Source organism: Lepidochelys olivacea, assembly GCF_965140295.1.
Source record: "Lepidochelys olivacea isolate rLepOli2 genome assembly, chromosome: 7".
Taxonomy (NCBI): Eukaryota; Metazoa; Chordata; order Testudines; family Cheloniidae; genus Lepidochelys; species Lepidochelys olivacea.
In genome coordinates this window covers 400,883-424,838 of record NC_140417.1, presented here as the reverse complement: position 1 = coordinate 424,838, position 23,956 = coordinate 400,883, and the positions used below count along the sequence as shown (strand labels likewise).

The 23,956-nt window shown below is 52.2% G+C and overlaps 3 protein-coding genes across 4 annotated transcripts in view; all 3 read right to left on the bottom strand.

Moving 5' to 3' along the window:
* SETD5 (SET domain containing 5) overlaps positions 1 to 2,650 on the bottom strand; it is a 173,355-nt gene extending 170,705 nt beyond the window's left edge. Inside the window, exon 1 of one of the 2 annotated variants that reach the window (XM_084634172.1) lies at positions 2,457 to 2,650. The gene's annotated coding sequence lies outside the window, so the exon portion shown is untranslated. The remainder of the gene's footprint in view (positions 1 to 2,456) is intronic. The other variant, XM_084634171.1, reaches the window with a different exon arrangement.
* Positions 2,651 to 8,700: 6,050 nt separating this feature from the next.
* LOC311524224 (putative peptidyl-tRNA hydrolase 2) lies at positions 8,701 to 12,745 on the bottom strand. The gene is made up of 6 exons (XM_084635102.1): positions 12,597 to 12,745; positions 12,442 to 12,513; positions 12,047 to 12,121; positions 11,651 to 11,748; positions 10,918 to 11,032; positions 8,701 to 9,171 (listed from the first exon to the last, which is right to left on the bottom strand). The coding sequence occupies exons 1-6, from the start codon at positions 12,663 to 12,665 to the stop codon at positions 9,082 to 9,084; spliced, it is 519 nt and encodes a 172-aa protein (XP_084491228.1). The 5' UTR covers positions 12,666 to 12,745; the 3' UTR covers positions 8,701 to 9,081.
* A 3,920-nt stretch (positions 12,746 to 16,665) lies between these two features.
* The window catches only part of LOC311524201 (SRSF protein kinase 3-like), a gene marked incomplete at its 5' end in the record, with an annotated part of 36,671 nt that continues 29,380 nt past the window's right edge, over positions 16,666 to 23,956 (bottom strand). The window contains one exon of the mRNA XM_084635083.1: positions 16,666 to 16,956. Within this exon, the coding sequence (XP_084491209.1) occupies positions 16,700 to 16,956 (257 nt within the window). The 3' untranslated portion in view covers positions 16,666 to 16,699. The remainder of the gene's footprint in view (positions 16,957 to 23,956) is intronic.

Sequence of the window (23,956 nt, the reverse complement as noted above, 5' to 3'; positions counted from 1 at the left end):
AAGGAGACTGGAGTCAGATGTAGATTGCAGTCCCAGATCCAAAGCTACAACTGTCTCTCTTGCTATAGGAAAACCGTATCAATTCTCACTGTCCTAATTTTGCATAGAGAGAGACAAGATGGGTGAGGTAATACCTTTTACTAGACAACTTTCAAGCTCCAGCAAACTCTTCAGTTCTGTGGAGCACAAAAACTTGTCTCTTATTGGACCAACTTCTGTTGGTGAAATAAAAGATATTACTTCACCCACCTTGTGTCTCATATCCTGGGACCAACACGGCTACAGCAACAGTGGAAACTAGTTTTGAACAGTTTTGAATTTTGAACAGAATTGCACTAGTATGTTTAGCTGGAAACAACTAAAAAAAGCCAGCTCAGGGTTTCCAGCCCACATACTAGTGCAATTCTGTGAACCAAACAATGAAATCCAGCCTGTAGTTTTATCCAGCTGGAGCAAGATTTACACACTTCTGCTTCAGAGCTATGGAAATGCAAAAGCAAAGCCCTTTCTCTGAACAGGAACCAGCCATCTCCTAAGCACAGTACTAATGGAGGCTGTTCTGCTGTCCTTCCCTGGAGACAGCAGCCAGCACTACTGAAGCTTCTCACGTAGCAACCAGAGCTCCAGAGCCAACTGCAGCTGCTGTCACTGCCTTGAACACTTACCCACAGGATCCAAAGCAAAGCAACACCCTCCTTCCTTCCTTCACCTTTGTGCTTCAAGCCAGAAGGCTGGAAACAAAATGACTTCCTGGGCCAGTTACAGAAAAATTCCTAGTACCTCCTTCATAGGTGAAAAGGGAAACTCCTACTCCCTATTAAGGGCATACTGAACTCTTTGTCTAGCCTTAGATTTTTGCTTTTAACAGCAACACCTCCAGAGTGTCAATTTGGAAATTAAAAAAAAATAATGCTACCAAAATCATGGGTTTTGCAACAATAGTCCCATCCCCCACAAGATATTAATTCACTCTCCTGCCCACAACCTCTGCCTGAGTGAACCTTAAACACTCCAATTACATAATGGGACAGAGAGAGACTGCAGGAGGCCACTGCAAGGCCTGCAAAGAGCTATTATCTCCTTAAAGCAGCATTGGCCTCTGCAGAGAGCTGGAAGAATCCCAATAGTATATTTTAATCACTGTACAATAAAATCCCAGTACCCCTCTGCACAACAGACTATCTGCTGCTGGTTGAGAATCCCCTTTATTACATCAATTTTCCCCGCTTAGTAGCACAAGGAACCACATCTCGGTTCCTTCCTTCTGTCAGGGAACAGGAATGTGAAGTTCTTCCCAGAGCCACTTTCCAGCTTAGACAGCCAAGCCCAACATTTTACAAGACATATGACATACAACAAAGGAGCTCTGTTTGAACAGTAGGCCATTGGCATCCAAGGACGAGCTGCTGGAGACACAGGTGACCTTGTCACAGCTGTATGCTGTTAAAAACATGAACTGTGTTTTAGTTAGGTCCTGAGCCTAAACAGCCAGGTAGGGAGGCTGGGAAGCCACCCAGCAGGAAACACACGACAGACAACCCAATGCAGGAAAATCCGTGCTGCAGCCTCCAGCACAAGGCAAGAAAAGAGGAGAGGATTATTAGTGAGCACACTGTACAGGCACCATGAGAAAGCAGAAAATGCAGGTCAAACACCTCCTCCCCCATACCCCGAAGGGACCAGCAGCTCAGAGCTGACAGCAGGGACAGGAAAGGAAACAGCAGCCCAGAGCAGGCTGCTTCAAGACAGAGGGTGATCCTCTCATTCCTGTGAAGCAATAATTTTGGACTAGACGTGATTAGCACAAAAGGGGGCTTTCCCACACTAGTGACTTTCCCCTCTCCTTCTCTCTACAAGCAGCTCAAAGGCAACTGACAAAGCCCTCCACTGTACCGGCCACCACCCACACACAGACTTGCCTGGGAACCAAAACAAACTGAATTAATCAGAATCTAAATCACCCTCGACCACGATAGCGACAACTCTGTCCTCCCAAGACAGGCAGATGCACACACAGAGGAGAAACGCCATGATTCCCTCTGGCAGCGAGCGAGGAGTCCCCGTCCCCACCAGCCCCCGAGCTGGGTAGTCCCCCATACCCTGGCTGGGGCTCCCATCTGTACAAACACCTCCGCACACCCAGCCGAGATTCCCTCCCGCTTGCCCCCCCCCGGGCTCGGCTCGGTCCCCCCCCCGGGCTCGTTTCCTCCTCCCCGCGCGCGGTTGGGCTGCGGGTGCCCCCCCGCCAACCCCCCAGCGCGGAGTTCCTCTCGCGCAGTCCCGCGGGGACGGAGACAGGGCAGCGAGGGAGCGGCGGCGGCCACAACGAGAAAGAGGCAGGTCAGGAGCGGCTGCAGCCGGCCGGCACCCGTGAGGTGCTACCGGGGACGCAGGCCGCGGGCCCGTCACCCTGCGGGCGCCCCGGGGTTCCCTTCCCCCCAGAGCCCGCCCCCTACCTGGCCGGCCCGATGCCCGGGCCCCCGCGCACCACTAGGCCCGGCTCGGCGCCACGGCGTTTCCTGGGCAGCAGACGGGACCGAGACCCTCTGCGGCGGCGGCGGCGGCAGCAGCCTCGGCCCCTCCCCCTCAGCACCAGGGGCTGCACCTCTTCCACGGGCCTGGCGGAAACGGCACTGAGAGCACGGGGCTCCCCAGCGCTGGCGCCAGGGGCCATCCGGACACGCCCACTGCCACTCGCCATTGGCTGCACCGCCGCCTAGCTCCACCCATTTCAACCATATATTGGCAGCAGCCTCTCTTCGAGCCTCACCTCCTCACACTTTCGATTGGCCCCTGGTTGAGCAGGCCACGCCCATTCCCACATCTCATTGGCTACAGTTGGCCCGCCCAGTGGCTCTCGCCACAGAGGCGGCTTCCTATTGGTGTCCCAAGCTGCCACTGCGATGGGGGTAGCGACGACACAGAAAAGGCGCGAGCGGCTGCCTTACTGCTAGTACAGGAGCCCCGCCGCAGCTTCAAGGGCGGTTCCTATTGGCTACGGGGTGTATCAGGCCGTCTTGAAAGTATGCTCTGGTTGGCCGAGCTTCCCGTCAGTTAGGGACAAGTATCCGCCTTGCGCTACGTGAGCGGGGAAGAGCCGGCCTATGATTGGCTCGGCGCCGCTTGCACCACGTGGGTGCGCCCCTCTCCCGGAGTGTAACTCCCGCCTCGGGACACGTGGCAGACAGAAGGGGTGGGGCGGTCTGCGAACCGGACTCCTAGGGCTCGCAGGGCACGCGCACGCAGCCTCCCTCCCCGCCCAGCCGACGAAGGGGGCCGCGCGCCGGAGGCGCGCTCCCTGGGGGCTCCCGGCTGGGGCGCGCCCCCGCACGCGGAGCGGGTGACGCGCCGGCCCGCGGCGCCTGGTGCCCGGCTCGCGCAGAGACGCGGCCGGTCGGGTTTCCCCTTCCAGCCGCAGGCCGGGCTGGGGGGCCTGCCCTGCGCGCGGCGCGGCCCGCTGGAGCGGGCGGCTTTGGGCCTTGGGAAGCTCTTAGAGACCCGGGGACAGCGGCCGCCCCTCGGTAAGGCTTGCTGAAAGGGGGGGCCCCCCCGAGCGGCGAGCCCTGCGGAGAACCCGCGCAGCGCCCCCCCCGAGCGGCGAGCCCTGCGGAGAACCCGCGCAGCGCCCCCCCGAGCGGCGAGCCCTGCGGAGAACCCGCGCAGCGCCCCCCCCCGAGCGGCGAGCCCTGCGGAGAACCCGCGCAGCGCCCCCCCCCGAGCGGCGAGCCCTGCGGAGAACCCGCGCAGCGCCCCCCCCCCGAGCGGCGAGCCCTGCGGAGAACCCGCGCAGCGCCCCCCCCCCGAGCGGCGAGCCCTGCGGAGAACCCGCGCAGCGCCCCCCCCCCGAGCGGCGAGCCCTGCGGAGAACCCGCGCAGCGCCCCCCCCCCGAGCGGCGAGCCCTGCGGAGAACCCGCGCAGCGCCCCCCCGAGCGGCGAGCCCTGCGGAGAACCCGCGCAGCGCCCCCCCCCCGAGCGGCGAGCTGGTTAACTGCCCCTCCGTTGGTGGCTCGCCCCACACCTATCACCCGCCTGCTGTAACACCGAGAGAGAGACACGCTGGCCCAGGCAAGCCTTTCTCCCAGCCTGGCAGCGTTCTGCTCGCAGGCCTCTGCAGGAGGAGGTCAGCTAACTGAGCGAAGGGCAGCTGTGGACCAGGCCCTGCCCTCTGAACTCCGTCTTCGCTCGCTGTAGGAAAGCGAACATTAATTCCTGGATGCTCTGAGGGGACCTAATGACAAGGTAAAGTGTGCCAGGGTCACCTCCCTGCACACTGGAGCCAGTCTCCCCGGCAGCTTTCCAGCTGCAGCTGAAGGATGAGTCCCGTTGAAGCATGTTCCTCACTGATTTCCCAACGGAAAGAGTGGCTTCGTCTTCCTCAAGGTCTTCGTCACGCTGTCGCTAGTGCAAGGGGATGGGGCTACTGCAAAACGTCTGAAGAGGACAAGCTGCCTTTTCATGTTACTTTTACTGAACAGTAACAGATTTGGACATAAGGTTTCATGGGTAAAAAAAACATTTCTTCAGATGTATCTGAAGTGGGTTTTTTTTACCCACAAAGGCCTATTCCCAAATAAATCAGTTAGTCTTTAAGGTGCCACCGGACTCCTTGTTTTTGTGGATACAGACAACACAGCTACCTCCTGATACTTTACTGAACATTGTGGGTAATGCATTTTTTCCTCATGGCTTTGTTCCTATGCCAAATGGAGGACACATTTAATAGTGGTGCAGCCAACATGCTTCCTGTCACTTTAGTCACTGCACTAATCTCAGAGATCTCAGCACAGGGCTAGAAAAAAAAAGTTGAAAACCCCAAGCCTGATTCACTTAGAATCAGGCATATAATCCAACAGCCTAACTCCTCCCATCCTCTTGCAGGATCTAGAGAACAAACTGATGCAGCTTCCCAGAGTCTTATCTGAAACACAATTGAGGGCCATCTTGTGGAGGAAATGCAGTCTCTACACACACTGTATGACAAGATACATATTGTGAAGTCATTTTAAGTACATAGGGCACAGCATGTGACTGGACAGCAGGAAGTGGCATCTTACTCCTCTCTATACTGCAACAGGTCTATTATGTTCTTTAATTCAGAGTTCACTCAAGCTTTGCCTGGACCCTGAGGATTCTCAGCACTCTCCAGTGAAATCCTCATCTCCACTACAGCAGGCACCCTGCCCCATTTTCCAGTCTCGCTACCTTCACTCTAAGAGGATACTGCCCTGGCCTGCTCTCCCCATAATCCTTTCAAATACCATCTCCCCCACAATGCAGACAGTCTCAATATCTTCACCTACCTACTGCCTCTTTAGCAAAGCTGGTGTGGCAAAGGGTTTTCCACCTCATCACTACTGCTGCTTTGAAGATTGCTACTCACGGTGGATATAGCAACAGAGAAGACAGGACATAACAGGAGTGCCACCTAGAGCAGCAAGAGGCAGATGAGACTCTGAAGACATTCTCACCCCAATCTCTGGTACAGTGCCTGCCAAAAAAAAAATCTAGGGAAACTCTGGAAGTTAGAATGTTTCCAAAGCATTAAATTCTCTAGCTGCATCATCATGATGCCGTCATGTGGAACAGTCTCAAAGTTTGAAAAAAAATAGAGTTTGGCACTGAATATCTTGAACTACCGTGGGCCATGTGTCTTCCTGGTTTTACCTATCCCTGAGATTGTAGAGCACACAGGTGACTATGCAGAGCTTTCAGCATCTCATCCAATGATTCTTCCAAAGCAGATGATGTAACCACATCATACCTGACAGCTGTGCTCATATTTTACCCAGGAACAGCCTAAACAAATCTGCTGCTATCAGCAGGCAAGAATTCAAGTGCACTCAGTAGCACCTTTTCTTATCAGATATGTTCAAAACAGACAGTCATTCAAATCATTCAACATGCAGCTGTTTCAGGACCCCACTGAACTCATGGGTTCTCTCCTTTTCCCAGAGTCTCAGCCACAGCAAATGGAGAATCTACAACAAGAGCATTTCCTGTACTGCCCCTGAGTCATACACAAAGGGAATGCTGAATAAGCCAGGCAACTATAGAAACCACTCCCCCTTCCCCCATGAAAAGGGAAGTGGAAGAAGGAAAGTGGGATATTCTACTCTCTTCCTGAAGACAAATAAAAGTTCATAGAATATCAGGGTTGGAAGGGACCTCAGGAGGTCATCTAGTCCAACCCCCTGCTCAAAGCAGGACCAATCCCCAATTAAATCACCCCAGCCAGGGCTTTGTCAAGCCTGACCTTAAAAACTTCTAAGGAAGGAGATTCTACCACCTCCCTAGGTAACACAAGTTGTAACAAAAACCAAATCAGAACAGTACAACCATCAGGAAATACTTCTTTTTGGGACAGGGTCCATGTCAGGTTGTACCACACCGGGCATAATGAGGAGCTACTGGGAGCCTCTGGCTACTAGTGCAATTTAAGTTGCATGGTTATTCTGCAGCATCACTTTGTAAATCTAGGTACTTATACAGCCTCAGTTTCTATAGTGAGCAAACAAACAGGGAGAAAGTGGCAGAACCAGGAACTGAATCCAGATGTCTTGAGTCCAGGTCTCGTGCTTCAATTTTAATGCTATTCTACCACTCTATAGGGCACCTCCAACTCTTACAGGTGGAGTATCTTATTCAGATGGCACCCATCAGTTTTCATTCACAAACCTATTTTCCCTCTTTAAATTAACATATGATACAGAAAACATCTACCAGTTGTTGGGCAACTACAGTTAGCTATAAATATCCAACATTACTTGTGTGCTTAACAGCACTGTTTCCATTAAAAGTCATCCCTGACTTCAGGAAGTTTGTGACTGCCATAAAAATGGTCACCTCTACTCCAGCAAAGGATCTTATTTCCATAACATCTTGCACGTTCTACTGCAATCTGCAACATAGGCACGTTCCTATAATTTGACAAAAAGTCTTAAATTTGCTACGCAGGTGAAGTACAAACAGATAATAAGTGCTGTTAGTGAACTTTAAGCACCTACACTGCCAGAAGCTGGGAATGCGTTACAGGGTATGGATCACTTTAACCTGTTCTCTTAATTCCTTCTGGGGCACCTGGCATTGCCCATTGACGAAAGACAGGATACTTGGCTGGATGGATCTTTGGTCTGACCCAGTCTGGCTGTTCTTATCTTCTAACACTGACACTACAGACAAGCATGAGGGTTTCCCCCCCAAGAAACTATTCAGGCACATCAACACCTTGCTTATTAACAAGCCTCCAAGTTTAGCGTGGAGACCATATCGTGTAAGCCAAAAGTGTCTCTCCATAGGGAATACAGGAGGTCTAAGCAGGTTCTCGTCACAAGCCTTATGACAAAGCAATGCCTCTGCTTCTTTCCCCCCTCAGTATATGTAACTTTTAAAAAAGTGTCTTGGCAGTTCAGACCACAGTAATAAGATCCAGTTCATGGGACAGCCACAGTTTCACCTCTTCCAATTCCAGAACTGTTCTGTATGGGGTACTTGGCATGGAGGTGTTATGGGCAAAAAATGAACACTACAGAACCATGCAAACCTGGATGCTGCTGCCATCGGCCAGTACCTAAAGACAGATACAATCAGCCAAGCCTACACATAACTAAAAGCCATTACTGTCACCCAAAACACCCAGGGCTATTTTCTACCGACTGGATTGAATAAAGTTCACTAGAAATTCCACCTAAGCACATGTGCTACAAAACCACAACCAAGACCTAAAAGCAGGATGTTAGGGGTGGGGAAAAAATTACCTCCCTCCCCTCTTGAATGTGAAATATTAATCCTAATTTAATACCCATTTTCCTCACCTACAGTAGTTATTTCAACAGTATATTTCATAACAAGATCAAGCCTGCACCCCTGCCGCTATTCAATTTATACTACCAGAATAGGCTTTAGAAGAATAGGCATTGCCAAACCAAGTGTCTATTTCAGGGGGAGCCAACCTGAGCGTGAGAAGGAGCCAAAATTTACCAATGTACATTGTCAAAGAGCCACAGTAATACATTAGCAGCCCTGTATCAGCTCCCCTCCCAGTGCTTCCTGCCCACTGGCAGCCCCGCCAATCAGCATCTCCCAATCAGCTGTTTCCTGACACGCAGGAGGCTCTGGGGGAGAAGTGAGAGCATGGCAGGCTCAGGGGAGAGTGGGAAGGGGTAGAGTGCGGGCAAGGCCTGTGGCAGAGCCAGGGATTAAGCAGTGAGCACCCTCGGCACACTGGAGAGTTGGTGCCTGTACAAGGAGTCACATATTAACTTCTGAAGAGCCTCATGTGACTCCAGAGCCATAGGGTGGCCATCCCGGTCTACTTAGTCCTATATCCTGTCTTTGACAGTGGCCAGTCCCAGATACATAAGTGCAAGAAATTCCCGTAGAAGGCAATTATGGAATAACCTGCCCATAAGGGAAATGTCTTCCCAGCTCTGAAACAGGAAGGTTTATTGTCCCTTCTTATCTAGCTGACCCCCATAAACCTATGTTCTTAGTCATTTAATCATCCAATATTTGAAACCCATTTTTATGCAGGAGATGAAAGGACATACACCTCCCTCCACAAAAATAAAAAGCCCTCCCATCCTCGGCATGGCAGTGTACATTCCCTGGATTCCAATAAGACTCTAGAATTTCAGGCTATATTGACAGTGGGAATGAACAGAGTCATAAGCTCACCACACAGACTTCAGCAAAAGGCAAGGTATGTCAGAATTTCATCTTGTTCATAAGCACGTTTCAGAAAATACAAGCCTTGTTTTTCCAAGACAATTCTAGGGAAGCTAGAGGTAGAACTGTGCAGCAGTCTCTCTGATCCACTTGCAGCAGAGCAGCAACCCTGCCTCTCACCATCCTGGGCTAGCAAGACGGACTCCCTCAGACAGAAGAAGAGTGCTGCCTCTTCACTCCAGCAGCACGCCTCCCCTGAGCTCCAGCAGGCAGAAAGGAGAGAAGCCATCTGGTTCCCATGACTCTCTGAAGGGCCCGAGATGCTGTTAACAGGTGCCTCCACATTGCAGAGAGGTCACTTGCAAATTCCACGGCATGTAGTCAGGTACAGCCCAAAATAGGCTTTGGTGCTGCTCTCAGTTCAACAGCCTCAGCTTCCCAGTCACCTGATTCATTATTCCTTCTTCTCCGATAATGGCAAGTACAGTGTAGGATCCAGCTGGAATCTGCAGTGGAGAGATGAACATGCAATTGTGTCAACAGCAATTCAGATGATGGTAAACATTCAATTTTGATTTAAAGACTTCAAGTGAAAGAGTCCACCATATCCATAAGTTGTTCCAATGATTAATTATCCTCACTGTTAAGAATTTGCACCTTTTGTAGTCTGAATTGTCTAGCTTCAGTTTCCAGCCATAGGATCTTGTCATGCCTTGGTCTGACAGGAGTCCTCCACCATCAGATCTTCTCTCTGTGTATGTACTTATAGATTGGGGTGGGCAAATTATGGCCTGCAGGCTGGATCTGACCTGCCAGCCATTTTAATCCAGCCCTTGAGCTCCCTCTGGGGAGCGAGGTCTGGGGGCCGCTCCACACGGAAGCAGCGGCATGGCCCCTCTCCGGCTCCTACACGTAGGGGCAGCCAGGGGGCTCCATTCTGCCCCAAGTGCCGACCCTGCAGCTCCCATTTGCCAGGAATCCCAGCCAATGGGAGCTGCAGGGGCAGGGCCTGCAGATATGGCAGCACGCAGAGTCTCCCAGCCACGCTTCCACGTAGGAGCCAGAGAAGGGACATGCTGCTGCTTCTGGGAGCCTCTTGAAGTAAGCGCCACTTAGAGTCTGCATTCCTGAGCCCCCTCCTGCCCTCCAAATCCCTTGATCCCAGCCTGGAGCACCCTGCTGCACCCCAAACCTCTCATCCCCAGCCCCCCCTCCAGAGCCCCCTTCCACACCTTGAACTCCTCATTTCTGGCCCCACCCCGGAGCCTGCACCCCAACCCCAATTTTGTGAGCATTCATGGCCTACCACACAATTTCTATTCCCAGATGTGGCCCTCGGGCCAAAAAGTTTGCCCACCCCTGTTACAGATTGATCAAGTCACCTCAACTTCCTGGATAAACTAAATAGATTTAGCTTTTTTAGTCTGGAAAGTACACACAATAAAAACTCAAATCGTTCTTGTGGATCTTCTTAGAACCCTTTCCAACATGTTTTTAGAGTGTTGGCACCAGAACTGGACATAGCATTTCAGTAATCTCCTTAATGTTGTATATAAAGTTAATACCACCTCCCTAATTCTACATCATCCAAGGATCACATTAGCTCTCAACCACAACACTGCATTGGACCTCACATTCAGCTGATTTCCACCCTGATCCCTAAGTCACTATCAGGGTCAGTGCTTTCCAGGATGCAGTCCCCCAGCCTACAAGTGGGTCCAGCCAACCAGTCCGACATAGCTGGGGCTAACGGTTAAGGTTGGTTAATGGTAAGCCTAATGCTTACCGGTTAACCTTTTACATCCCTAGGATCTACATTCCTGGATCCTAGATGTATGACCTTGTGTTTGGCATGCTCACTCACAGGCACATACACTCTCCCCCTCAGTGATTACAGGTTATCGCATTGCACTGTTCTGGAACACTATTACTCCAGAAACTGCTAATTTATTGTCATTGCTATCAGTGTCTACTTTCCCCCTCTAATTTTTTTTAAATGTAATCACTTCTTTCAAATCCCTTAACTAGAACAGTTTAACTGAAGAATCATTTGATAATTGTTGAATGATGGGGTTTTTAAGACATCTAGTAAAGTTTTCTTAGAGTGACTTCCAATTATTATTCATATTGTTTTAAATTCTTCCTTCCAGTTTTGCTCACAATTGTTTTCAAGCTTTGGGACATTGGCCCTTTTAAAGTGCCAAATGTATTGTATTAGTTACACACATGCCCTCAATTCCTAACTTGGTTACCTGTGTCCTCCCTGCATCCTGCACCAGGTACGTTGGCAGCTCCAGGCTCAAAGCCAATGCTCGGAGATCCATCAGGTGGGCAGTGTTTGATCCTTGAACTACAACCTTCTTTGCACTAACAAGGAAAAAGCAAGTGATCAGAAAGAGCACCTACTGTCCTGCGACCTCTTATCACAGGCTGCTTGACTGGGGGAGCAGTGTACAAGCTAAGGAAGTCATTAGCCTAACAAAACAGTTAGAGATCCATCTCCCATTCATCTAGCAACTGCAAACCCATTTGCTTCAGATACGAGAATAGTTATTCTGAATTTATTAAGTTAAATGTCAGATAAATTATCTACAAGAGACACAAAAAACCCAGATCAGAAAGGCTCCTCCCCCTTTTGGCCCTTTTAACTACCAAGTAGAATGAGAACATTCTGATGTCGACTCACCTTTATCTGTTCAACCATTTCAGACAACTGCTTGAAGAACCATTTAGTGAGAATGCTAAATTAGTGACAGGGGAGATTAAGAGGGACAGCCAAGGAGAATCCAGTGTGAAAGCTCTGCTGCTACTGCCCCTCAAGCTTAGTCTTTGATATTGCCTGTTATTTCAATCCTTTACCCTCCCTCCCAACAAGGAAGCCTGACCAACATGAGTCAGAGTGCTCCACTTTGTCTCTGAATTTTACAACATATATTCAAAGGGATGCCTGGACACTTGTCTGTCAGGCACACATTACCATCTTACCCACATTCATCCCACTGGCAGATCATCTCCCTCCCAGTGGATTTTTCCTGTATTAACTGGTACAGGCCAACAGCTGCATGTCCAACCTGGGCTGCTATCTGTAAGATGAAACATTACATCTGAATAGGGTGAGCCACTGAAGCCACTCCTCCCACTGGTGTGATAATAGGGGCACAAGTCCTCTGCATTCAAGTAAGGCCTTCAGCAGGAGGCAGTCCATCACCTTCCCAGATTTGAAGGGGAAAAGGACCCCAAACCTCTCATTGGCTGGCACCTAGCTCTTTTCACAGGTGGCTCCGCAGTCTGGGCAGGGCGGGCGACCACCCCCTCCCCGCACCTTGGCCGGCCAGAATTTGGGCTGCTCGAAGCTTTCTCCGGGCCACCCGTGAACTTTACCTTCCCGACGCCCATGGCGAGCTCCATGTTCACCACAAACACCATCTTGTAGCAGCCGCCACCATCCGCCTGCTCCTGAAAAAGAAACCTGGGTGGAGGCCCCGGGCTCCGCGCGCGAGCGGGGGTGGGGGGGTGGGGGGGCGCCGCCAGGACAGGGGCCCCGGGCTCCGCGGGGGGGGGGGGGGCGCCGCCAGGACAGGGGCCCCGGGCTCCGCGCGCGAGCGGGGGGGGGGGGGGGTGGGGGCGCCGCCAGGACAGGGGCCCCGGGCTCCGCGCGCGAGCGGGGGGGGGGGGGTGGGGGGGCGCCGCCAGGACAGGGGCCCCGGGCTCCGCGCGCGAGCGGGGGGGGGGGTGGGGGGGCGCCGCCAGGACAGGGGCCCCCCCCGGGCTCCTACCTGCCTCTCCAGGCCGCCGAAGTAGAGCTGCGCCGCAGCCTCCGCGGACACATTCCCGGTCAGGGCCAGCGCCTACAGGGTGGAGAGAGCGCGGCGTGAGGCCAGGCCCGGCCCGGCCCGGCCCGGCTCGCCCGGCAGGGGTCACCCCGGCTCACCTGTCGCGCCGCCGCCTCAGGCACCCCCAGCTCCCGCAACGGCCCCAGCAGCGCCTCATCTGCCTCCATCCCACCACGTGACTTGCAGCCGCTCCGCTCCGCTATTGGCTGCGCCCGCCGTAGCCAGCCCAATCCGATTTGTTCCTCGCTTCCATGTGATTCCCGGCCACGCCCACACCCCGGCAAGGAATGCCCCCCGTCATCCGCTGTCCTTTGCCCCTCCCCTCCGCGACCCAACGTCCCCCGCGCCACGTCCCTCGTCTCTGCGCCCGCCTCCAGCCGCTCTGCAGGGCCAAGGCCGCTCACCCCCGCCCAGGCCGCCCCAGCCGGGGCCACGTGCCCCACCGTTCCCCCACTGCCCCCAGCCGCCGGGCCAGACAGCCCTGCCCCGCCCCCAGCAACCGGCACGGCTCAGCGGGCACCCGTCTGAGCTGGGGCCAAGAAACACTGCGCCCACGTGAATCTGACCCACAAGTGCATTCACAGAAAAGGAAAAGGAGTACTGACGCACCTTACAGACTAACCAATTTATTTGTCTCCAAGGTGCCCCAAGCACTCCTTTTCTTTTTGCGAATACAGACTAACAGGGCTGCCCCTCTGAAACCTGCCATAGAATCACAAAATCGCAGGGCTGGAAGGGACCCCAGAAGGTCACCTAGTCCAACCCCCTGCTCGAAGCAGGACCCATCCCCAATTAAATCATCCCAGCCAGGGGTTTGTCAAGCCAGGCCTTAAAAACCTCGAAGGAAGGAGATTCTACCACCTCCCTAGGTAACGCATTCCAATGTTTCACCACCCTCCTAGTGAAAAAGTTTTTCCTAATATCCAACCTAAACCTCCCCCACGGCAACTTGAGACCATTACTCCTTGTCCTGTCATCTGCTGCCACTGAGAACAATCTAGATCCATCCTCTTTGGAATCCCCTTTCAGGTAGTTGAAAGCAGCTATCAAATCCCCCCTCCTTCTTCTCTTCTGAAGACTAAACAATCCCAGTTCCCTCAGCCTCTCCTCATAAGTCATGGGTTCTAGACCCCTAATCAGTTTTATTGCCCTCCGCTGGACATTTTCCAATTTTTCCACATCCTCCTTGTAGTGTGGGGTCCAAAACTGGACACAGTACTCCAGATGAGGCCTCACCAATGTCCAGTAGAGGGGAACGATCACGTCCCTCGATCTGCTCGCTATGCCCCTACTTATACATCCCAAAATGCCATTGGCCTTCTTGGCAACAAGGGCACACTGTTGACTCACATCCAGCTTCTTGTCCACTGTTACCCCTAGGTCCTTTTCTGCCGAACTGCTGCCGGGCTATTCAGTCCCTAGTCTGTAGCGGTGCGTTGGATTCTTCCGTCCTAAGTGCAGGACTCTGCACTTGTCCTTGTTGAACCTCATCAGATTTCTTTTGGCCCAATCCTCTAATTTGACCTCTGCGTTATAATGCTCAGACACATAATCAGCATGTGGAATTCAGTCACAGGATATAATTGAAGACAGAATTCAGAAAGATATTGAATAATTATATGGATAACATGAACAATCGCAATTACATTAAGCAGGATTAAAAAGGCATAGTCTGTAAACCCTGAAGCCTCAAGCCATGAACCAGCTGCCAACTAAACAGGTTTACGAAGAAATTGCCCCTAGGGGGAGGCTGCTGCATAATTGTCCCTTATGAGGTTTCATTCACCTCTCTCTGCAACATGAAGTACTGGCCAATGTCTGAGAAAGGATGCTACTTTAGACAGACCACTCAGAGGAATTGCCAAACTTAATCCAGGGTCCCTCTGTATTTAGTGTGTTTACCCCTCAATTCCCAAAACCCATCAAAGTGTGGTATTTGCATATACTTACAAACCATTCAGGAATCATAGAATCATAGAATATCAGGGTTGGAAGGGACCCCAGAAGGTCATCTAGTCCAACCCCATGCTCGAAGCAGGACCAATTCCCAGTTAAATCATCCCAGCCAGGGCTTTGTCAAGCCTGACCTTAAAAACCTCTAAGGAAGGAGATTCTACCACCTCCCTAGGTAACGCATTCCAGTGTTTCACCACCCTCTTAGTGAAAAAGTTTTTCCTAATATCCAATCTAAACCTCCCCCACTGCAACTTGAGACCATTACTCCTCGTTCTGTCATCTGCTACCATTGAGAACAGTCTAGAGCCATCCTCTTTGGAACCCCCTTTCAGGTAGTTGAAAGCAGCTATCAAATCCCCCCTCATTCTTCTCTTCTGCAGGCTAAACAATCCCAGCTCCCTCAGCCTCTCCTCATAACTCATGTGTTCCAGTCCCCTAATCATTTTTGTTGCCCTTCGCTGGACTCTCTCCAATTTATCCACATCTTTCTTGAAGTGTGGGGCCCAAAACTGGACACAGTACTCCAGATGAGGCCTCACCAATGTCGAATAGAGGGGAACGATCACGTCCCTCGATCTGCTCGCTATGCCCCTACTTATACATCCCAAAATGCCATTGGCCTTCTTGGCAACTGCTGACTCATATCCAGCTTCTCGTCCACTGTCACCCCTAGGTCCTTTTCCGCAGAACTGCTGCCTAAATAAAGGGATTAATTAAACTGAAGCCTTTTCAGAATTAGGCCTGCTTAAGATAAAGAACATACAAATATAAAGATGAGATACTGCAGCTAAAACAGCTGGAATATCCTTTGATGCAGGATCCAACTGAGAAAGCTTCAGCAAATGCAATGGTACCTGGATGGCCAGTGAGACAGAAGCATCCACATATGTGGTAACTGGGCTGTGGAAATGGCATCAGGGAGGCCAGTACTGGGATCAGATAAGGGGAGAGAAGGTAGTTCTCTTCTCCTCCCCATCCTACCTGTAATCCCAGAGGAGCTGAGTAATATTGATAAAATGATCAGCATGGAAATAGTTAAGTGTTGACATGCAACTCACCATCATTAGAGTCAGAGTTAACACCCATCATCAAAATGTACTAGATCACGGGTTCTCAAACTTTAGCACCCAAGGACCCCAATTTTAATTTAAAATTTTTCACAGACCCCCCAAGCTGGCTTCTAATTTTCCCCAGGGTGCTCAACCCCAGCCCAGCCCCAAGCCCCACCCCTACCCTTCCCCCAAGTCCCCCCCCCCCCGTCTTCATACCCCCACCCCTCCTCTTCCCTGCCTCTTTCCACCCCATCCCCCAAGTGAGCCCCATCCCCGCTCCTCCCCTTCCCTCCCAGCACCTCCTGCACACCACTGAACAGCTGCTCTGCGGCCTGCAGGAAGTACTGGGAGGAATGGGGAGGAGATGATTGGCGGGGCTGGCGGTCCTGGACATGACTCGCGGACTCCAGTTTGAGAACTGCTGTATTAGATAGTTCACACTAAAAGACTTGCGGGTCCCCTCTCTTCCTCATTCCTGCCCCAGGCAAAAGTCAAGCAAAGGGGCTTTGCTCACAGAATTTAAGATTTGAGGGGAAAGAAATCCTTCCCAAAGCCTGGCAGCTTCTCCAAATCTAGAGTAACTGATGGAGCCCATGAACATTCCCTACTTGGTTAGGGGGCTAGGCCTAAAGATCTGCTTCCAGCAGTACCACTGTCGGTCCATGAAACCCCTTTATGGAGCCTCCTCGCACTGCCTGTACTCTGATTCAGAGAAACTACAGTGGTTCCAGTGTGCTTAGCTCTTCTATACCTGCTGAGGGAGAAGGCTACAGCATTAACTATTTGTGTCTTTCTACATTCAGCAGGCAGCAGGCTAGAGATCTCTGCACAGAGGACTAGAAACCTAACTTTTCTTTTAATGGAAGTCTAGCTTCTGCAGAAATCAATATGGAAGTTGAGTTATGCCATCTCCATAGACAGATTGGTGGCAGGTTCATAGATGTGGCAATAAATGGGAAAGTAATGGAGTAAAAGCACCTAGGTTCAGGAACAGAGGCGATGGATCCATAGGAACAGATGACAAGCTGCTGAGGAAAGAGCGTGAGACTCAATCAGGCTGCTTGGATTATGGTGTTAGGGAAATGGAGCCTGGTGAAGGACAGGAACACAGTGAGAGAAAGGCTGCCAATGCTTGAATTCCACTATGAATTCTATGGCCTGCATCTTCAACAGATTTGCCATCTGGTAGAGTTCTATGTCCTGTGGAATAAACTTATTTTCTGTGTTCCATCTCCAGAGAAGGAGTCACAAGGCTGATCTGGACACTGGTTACTCAGCCATGGGTGTTGAAGGCATTTCAGTGCTGTTGTCCGTTTGGCTGGTATGTATTCCAGCATTGGCAGAAGGAAGCTAGTAAATGGAGCAGCCTCATGCTTTGTCCAGTTGTATCTGTCCATTAGGGTGTTGTACAGACTGCAGGGGAAAAGCCTGGAAATCCGTAGGAGAGCACCTACCAAAGACGACATAAACACAATACTTCACCATTGAGTATAAAAACCTCCTAAATCCCTCTCCTCTTGCTGCTTTCTTACACACCACCTCCTCCTGGATTCTCCCTGTACCACCTTAAATAATTCTCCTGCTCTTCACTCTTTATACTTATTCGATACCTGTAAGGTGCCACCTGTCAGCCAGTTGTGCTGATCTTTGAACTCCCCCCAGTATGACAAGAATGCTCTGGTGATAATATGCCCAAAGGTGAATTAAATATTTTAAATGCAGTCACACCAGGGGCCATAAAGTCAGAGACCATCACCTCCCTGCTCCGTGACGCCTCTGTGAATGCAGCCCAAAAATGCACTGGCCCTTTTTTGTTGCCATATCTCACTGCAAACTCATGTATCATTTCTTTATTATGATTATTGCTTTTACAGGCCCAGAAGTCTGGTAGACACTTAACAGAAGACAGAAGACACAGTCCTTGCCTAAAGAGCATGCAGTAAGTCAGGTTAGGCATGGGCAGTACCCAGTGGGTCAGTTAAATTTACAAATATACACAATTAATGAGAAAAATATAAATAATGACTATCTTTTGACTCAGTTCTTGTTGGCACCATGGAAGGAAAAAAATGGTTACCTACCTTTTCGTAACTGTTGTTCTTCAAGATGTTTTGCTCATGTCTATTCCATTCTAGGTGTGCATGTGCCCATGTGCGCAGTTGTTGGAGATTTTTGCCTTAGTGGTATCTGTAGGGTCAGCAGCTAAGTTCACTGTAAGCTGCGCAGCTGCAACCTACTTAGCACCATGTAGATGCTCAGGGAACCTCCACGGGGACCTGCCGCAGCCGGGGGAGGGACGCCCCTTCCCCAGCCTCCACCTAGCCCGGCTGCCAACCTGCCGCAGCCGGTGGACCCCTCCCCCGGCACCAACTCTGCTGAGGCCCTGACCGGCCGCGGCCAGGGCAGCCCAGCCCAGCCTGGGATCCAGGTGCAGCCGGGGAGGCCCCTGCACCCAATCCTCTGCCCCAGCCCTGAGCCCCTCATGCCCGGCCCCACCCCAGAGCCCACACCCCCAGCCGGAGCACTCACACACCTGCACCCCAACCCTCTGTCACACATCACCTCCATAGCACATAAAATTCATTTCACACATGGGTGGGGAAAAATTAGAGGGAACACTAGTTGGCAGTGGTGCCCCCGTGAGTACTGTATATCATGCGCTGGCCCTATACCCCCTCATTTCTTTCTTGCAACTCCAACAGAGGGGCAGGAGGGCGGGTAATGGAATGGACATGAGCAACACATCTTGAAGAACAACAGTTACCAAAAGGTAGGTAACCTTTTTTTCTTCTTCAAGTGCTTGCTCATGTCGATTCCATTCTAGGTGACTCACAAGCAGTGCCAATGGAGATGGGCTCAGGATTCATGGTCTTGCAGCTTGCAGCACTGCTCTGCCAAAGCCAGCATCGTCCTGGGCCTGCTGGGTAAGCGCACAATGGAATGTAAATGTGTGGACAGACAACCAGGTAGCAGCTCTATAGATCTCTTAGATGGGCACCTGAGCCAAGAAGGTCACTGATGACAATTGCACTCTAGTTGAGTGCGCTATGACTATTGCCAGTGAAGGCACATTCGCTAGCTCGTAGCATTAGCAGATGCAGGCTGTGATTCAGGATGAAATTCTTTGAGCAGACACTGGTCAACCTTTCATCCTGTCTGCCCCTGCAATGAACAGCTGCGTTGACTTGCGAAACAGCCTCGTCCTGTCGATAAGAAGGCCAGCACCCTCCCGACGTCCAGGGTGTGCAACCTGCATTTTCCGATTTATGAGGCTTCAGGAAGAAGACAGGCAAATATATGTCCGGGCCAGTATGAACTGGAAAACTATCTTGCACAGGAACGCTGAGTTCAGTCGCAGCTGGACCTTATTCTAGTAGAATATGTTGGGCGGTTCTAAAATAAGAGCCCTGATCTCAGACACCCTGTGAGCAGACTTTACTGCATCTTCCAGGAGAGAAAGAGAAGAGAGCAGGAAGCCAGAGGTTCAAAGAGAGACCCCATGAGTCTCGACAGCATGAGATTCAAGTCCCAAGAAGGACAAGCTCCCGGATGTGAGGTGTGACAAAGTTCCTCCTCTGCCTTGGTGGGTCCTCTGCTTATTGGCGGGTTTGCTCGCCTCAGAGGTTCATGGCAGCCCTCAGTTTGGCCACTTTCATGGCTCAAAACTGCCCTTCACTCAGTTAGCCTCATCACTGGCCAGCATGGGGAAAGGAAGAACAATCCCCGCAGTCTCTGCTGATCCACCTAGCGGATCGGGGAACAGGCCAGAGACTTTCACCTCTGGTGGAATCCACAGTCCATTTCAACTCCTCTGGTATCAAGTAGGGAGTTGAGGGGATGGGGGGAACCCGGGCCCACCCTCTACTGCGGGTTCCAGCCCAGGGCCCTGTGGATTGCAGCTGTCTACAGTGGCTCCTGTAACAGCTGCGTGACAGCTACAACTCCCTGGGCTACTTCCCCATGGCCTCCTCCCGACATCTTCTTTATTCTCACCACAGGACCTTCCTCCTGATGTCTGATAATGCTTGTACTTCTCAGTCTTCCAGTAGTACGCCTTCTCCCTCTCAGCTTCTTGCACCTCTTGATCCCAGCTCCTCGCATGCGCCTCAAACTGAAGTGAACTCCTTTTTAAACCCAGGGTGCCCTGATTAGCCTGCCTTAATTGATTCTAGCAGCTTCTTGATTGACTGCAGGTGTTCTAATCCGCCTGTCTGCCTTAATTGTTTCCAGAAAGTTCCTTACCCAGGGAAAAGGGACCTACTTAACCTGGGGCTAATATATCTGCCTTCTATCACTCTCCTGTAGCCATCTGGCCCAACCCTGTCACAGAGGGCAGAGACACTCCAGACCTTTCAAAAACTGGGCTGTCATGTCATGAGCGAAGACCGACCTGCCTTGGAACGGAGGGTGGAAAGCCAAAATAGTGGCCAGGTGGACCCTGACTGATGACAGGGACAAGCCCTGGAGTTTGAGGTACAGAAGATATTCCAGAATAACCTGCAGCAAGGCCTGCTCAGCCTGGATGCGTCGTTCTGAAGCCCAACACACGAACCTTTTCCACTTGGCCAAGTAAGTAGCTCTGGTGGAGGGTTTTCTGCTACCCAACAAAGCCTGTTGAACCTGGGCCGAGCATTCCCACTATTCCGCATTCAGCCATGCAGTAGCCATGCTGTCAAGTACAACACCACCAGGTTTGGGAGCAGAAGACTGCCATGGTTCTGGGGCAGCAGGTCCAGCCAGAAAGGTAGCCGCACTGGGGCAGCTACCACAAGGTCCAGCAGTGTGCCGAATCAGTGCTGGCGAAGCCACTTGGGGGCCATCAGGATAACCTTTGCCCTGTACTGTTTGATCTTCAGGAGGACTCTGTGGATCAATGGCACTGGCAGGAAAGCATACATCAGGGCCCTTGACCACAGGAGCAGGAAAGCATCTGACAGGGAACCCCATCCATGCCCCAGAGTGAACAGAACATGTGGCATTTCCTGTTCTGACGGGACGCGAACAAGTCCACTGGAGGGAGTTCCCCACTTCCGGAAGATCATACTGGCAGCCTCCAGATGGAGCGATCACTCGTGGTGAGACAAGAAGGTCCTGTTGAGGCTATCAGCAAACACATTCCTGCTCCTGGGCAGATGTGCAGCTACCAGATGAATGGCCTGCCACTCAAAGAAGTCCCAAAGGCTGGGAGCTTCTTGTCAAAGGCCTGGCTTTGCCCTGCCTCTTGATGTAATACATCGTGGCAGTATTGTCTGTCAGGACTTGCACCACCTTGCCCCTGAGCTGCCTGACCTTGATGTGGAGGGCCAGATCGTCTCGCAGCTGGTGGCCTTGAGTGCTGAGTTTGCCCAGGGGGGCTCCCCAGCCCAGGTCCGAAGCATTGGAGACCAGGGTCAGTAAAGGGGACACAGCTGTGAAGGGAACTCCCTGCAACACCAACCCGGGGCTCATCCACCATTCCAGGGACAATAGGATGTGATCCGGCACCCTGACTACCCAGTCTAGGTCATGCCCGTTGGGGATGTAAACCAACACCAGCCACACTTGCAGAGGGTGGAGGTGGAGCCGGGCATGACTGACTACATATATACAGGCGCCAACAACCGTGGCCCAACAACGTGGCCCAACAACCGTGGGCAGCTATGAGCCATGGTGAGCGGGTGGTTCTTCACATGGGAGATCAGGTCCTACATGGCCTGAAAACATGCCTCTGGAAGGAAGGCTCTGGCTCACGTGGAGTTGAGAACCGCCCCTATGAACTCTATGCGCTGGACTGGCCTTAAGGTGGATTTTTTCTCATTTACCAGCAGGCCCAGGTCATGGCAGATCAAGGCTTCTCTGCACTTGTTCCTGAGACCTGCCCTTGATAAGCCCGTTATTGAGATATGTGAAGACCTGGACCCCTCAACATCTCAGGTAAGCGTCCACTGACGCCATACATTTTGTGAAGACCCTTGGGGCTGATGAGAGGCCAAAGGGGAGCGCAGTAAATTGGAAATGGCGTCCGCCCACTATAAAACAGACGAAATGCCTGAGACCTTGGAATAAGGAAATAACCATCCTTCAGGTCAAGCGAGGCATATCAGTCTCCTGGATCCAGGGAGGCGATGATGGAGGCCAGGGAAACCATGCAAAACTTCAACTTCTTGAGAGACTTGCTGAGGCGCTGCAGGTCCAAAATGGGTCTGAGGCCCCCTTTTGCTTTCGGGATGAGGAAGTAGTGGGAGTGGAACCCCTTTCCTGTCATGTCCTGAGGGATCTCCTCCACTGCCCCCAGGCACAGGGGGTTCTCGACTCACAAACAAGGAGTTGCTCATGAGAAGGGTCCCTGAAGAGGGATGGGAAGGAGGGGAGGTGAGAGGGAGGGGTAGCCGAAAACTGCAGGGTGTATCCTTTGACACTGTGTCCAGCACCCAGCGGTCTGAGGTGACCCATGCCCAGGCAAGTGCTAGGGACGAAGTCAGTTGAGGAAAGAATGGGATGGATCCTGGGAGTTGACTGGGACATCGCTCTTGAGCGCCCTCTTGAAATGAGTGCTTCTGACCCCTGAGATGCTTTGCTGGGGTGGACTGTGCAGGCAAGTGGGAGGAGGAAGGGTGGCGGCAGCGGTTGAAACTTATGTCCACATCCCTTCTCCTTGCAGGCCCTGGACGGGCTGCCAAAAGGCATGCCTCATGCACTGACCTAGCCCGGTGCCGTCAGTGCCACCAACTGTTGCTCCAAGGCGGCAGCAGATGTGCGGTGCAAAGAGGGCGTCAACATGACCGGCACTCCCCACATGCTCCAATAAGGCCACTGCGCTGGCCACTGGCCGTGCTGCCAAGGTGCTGCCATCGATGTCGATGCGGCCTCAGGTGCCCAATTGCACCGGTGGAGTTTAGGTGAGGGGCTGAACTGCTCTTCCATGCCAGTGGAATCCCCTTCCAGTGACCGTGATGGGGCTGTCGACGCCTGAATCTGCCTGCTGACTGTCGCTGCTGGAGACCAGTGCCTGGAGTGAGAGGATCAGTGCCATTATCGAGGGGACCGGTGCCAGGGGGACCAGAGCTGTGACGGGGAGTGCTCCCACAGGGCAAGCGACGGAGATCTGTGCCGAGAGGATGACCATCGGGAGGACAAATGGTGCTGGTAGTATGGAGACAGGCACCTCCCTCTAGGCAATCCGCCTTGAGACAGCAGGGACTGCGATTGTGGCGCCGGGGACCGAGGGTGAGCCTGAGAGGATCCGGGCTGTGACTCCAGTGATCTGCAGCATGGAGGTAGAGAGCACTGTCTTGTCTCGAGGGATCAGTGGCGCTCCAATGCCCCTTGAGGGGTCTTAGCGGCTGGCTTGCCCTCATAGGGAACCTTTGCCCTTCCTCTGGCACATGCTGTGTTGGCGGCACGGGTAGAGGCTGTGCTCTCTCGGCTCTTGGGAAGGAGTCAATCCCGTCAGGAGTTTGGGTCCCATACCACTTTCGGGAGTCGGTGGTTGATCCTTCAAGGGGCTAAAGGCCCCGACCAGGGAGGCACGTCCACATGGCTCTGGAGTGGCTGGGCAGCCTGAACTGGGTCCTTTGCCCGATGTCCCATGGCCCTTCTTGTCTGGTGCCAGGGAACCATGCTTCCTTGCTTTCTTTTTGGGAACAGGCGGTAGGGAGCGGTGCCAGGTGGAGCTCACGGCTGGGGGTGTGCTGTGACCGAGACCAAGGGGAGTCTCGGTGGGACAGCTTGGAATCTGGATGAAGGGCACATCTCCATGAGGAGAGCCTGCAAATGAATATCCTGCTCCCTCTGAGTCCTGGGCTGAAAGTTTTTACAAATACAGCACTTGTTCTTCACTTGTGATTCCCCCAAGCAGTTGAGGCAGCTGCTGTGGGGATCACTTCCTGGCCTAGGCCTGTTTCAGTCCGCACAGGGCTTAAACCCAGAGACCGGGGCATACCCCGCCTGGGGGGACTCTAACTGCTAACTACTTAACTACACTTAACAAGTACTTACCACTAACTACTATAAACGATTGGTCTCGTTAGAGCTGGTATGGCAACCCCCATTTTTTCATGGTGTGTGTGTGTGTGTGTGTTCCTACTGTATTTTCCACTACATGCATCTGATGAAGTGGGCTTTAGCCCACAAAAGCTTATGCTCAAATAAATTTGTTAGTCTCTAAGGTGCCACAAGTCCTCCTCGTTCTTTCTACTATAAACAAACTATTTACAAGGCCTTAAGACTCAAGTCAGTAGAGAGGAAACCGCTAACCCTTGTGATGCAATGAAAGGTTCTCCAACTAACCACCACAGGAGCAACCGAGAGGGCGTAGGGCCGGTGGCACCTAATATACTAACGCATGAGCATGGCACTCAAGGGAGCGCCACTGCTGACCCTAAGGATACTGCTACGGCAAAAATCTCTGACGACCACACACACCTAGAAAGGAATCGACATGAGCAAGCATTCGAAGGAGAATGAGCCTT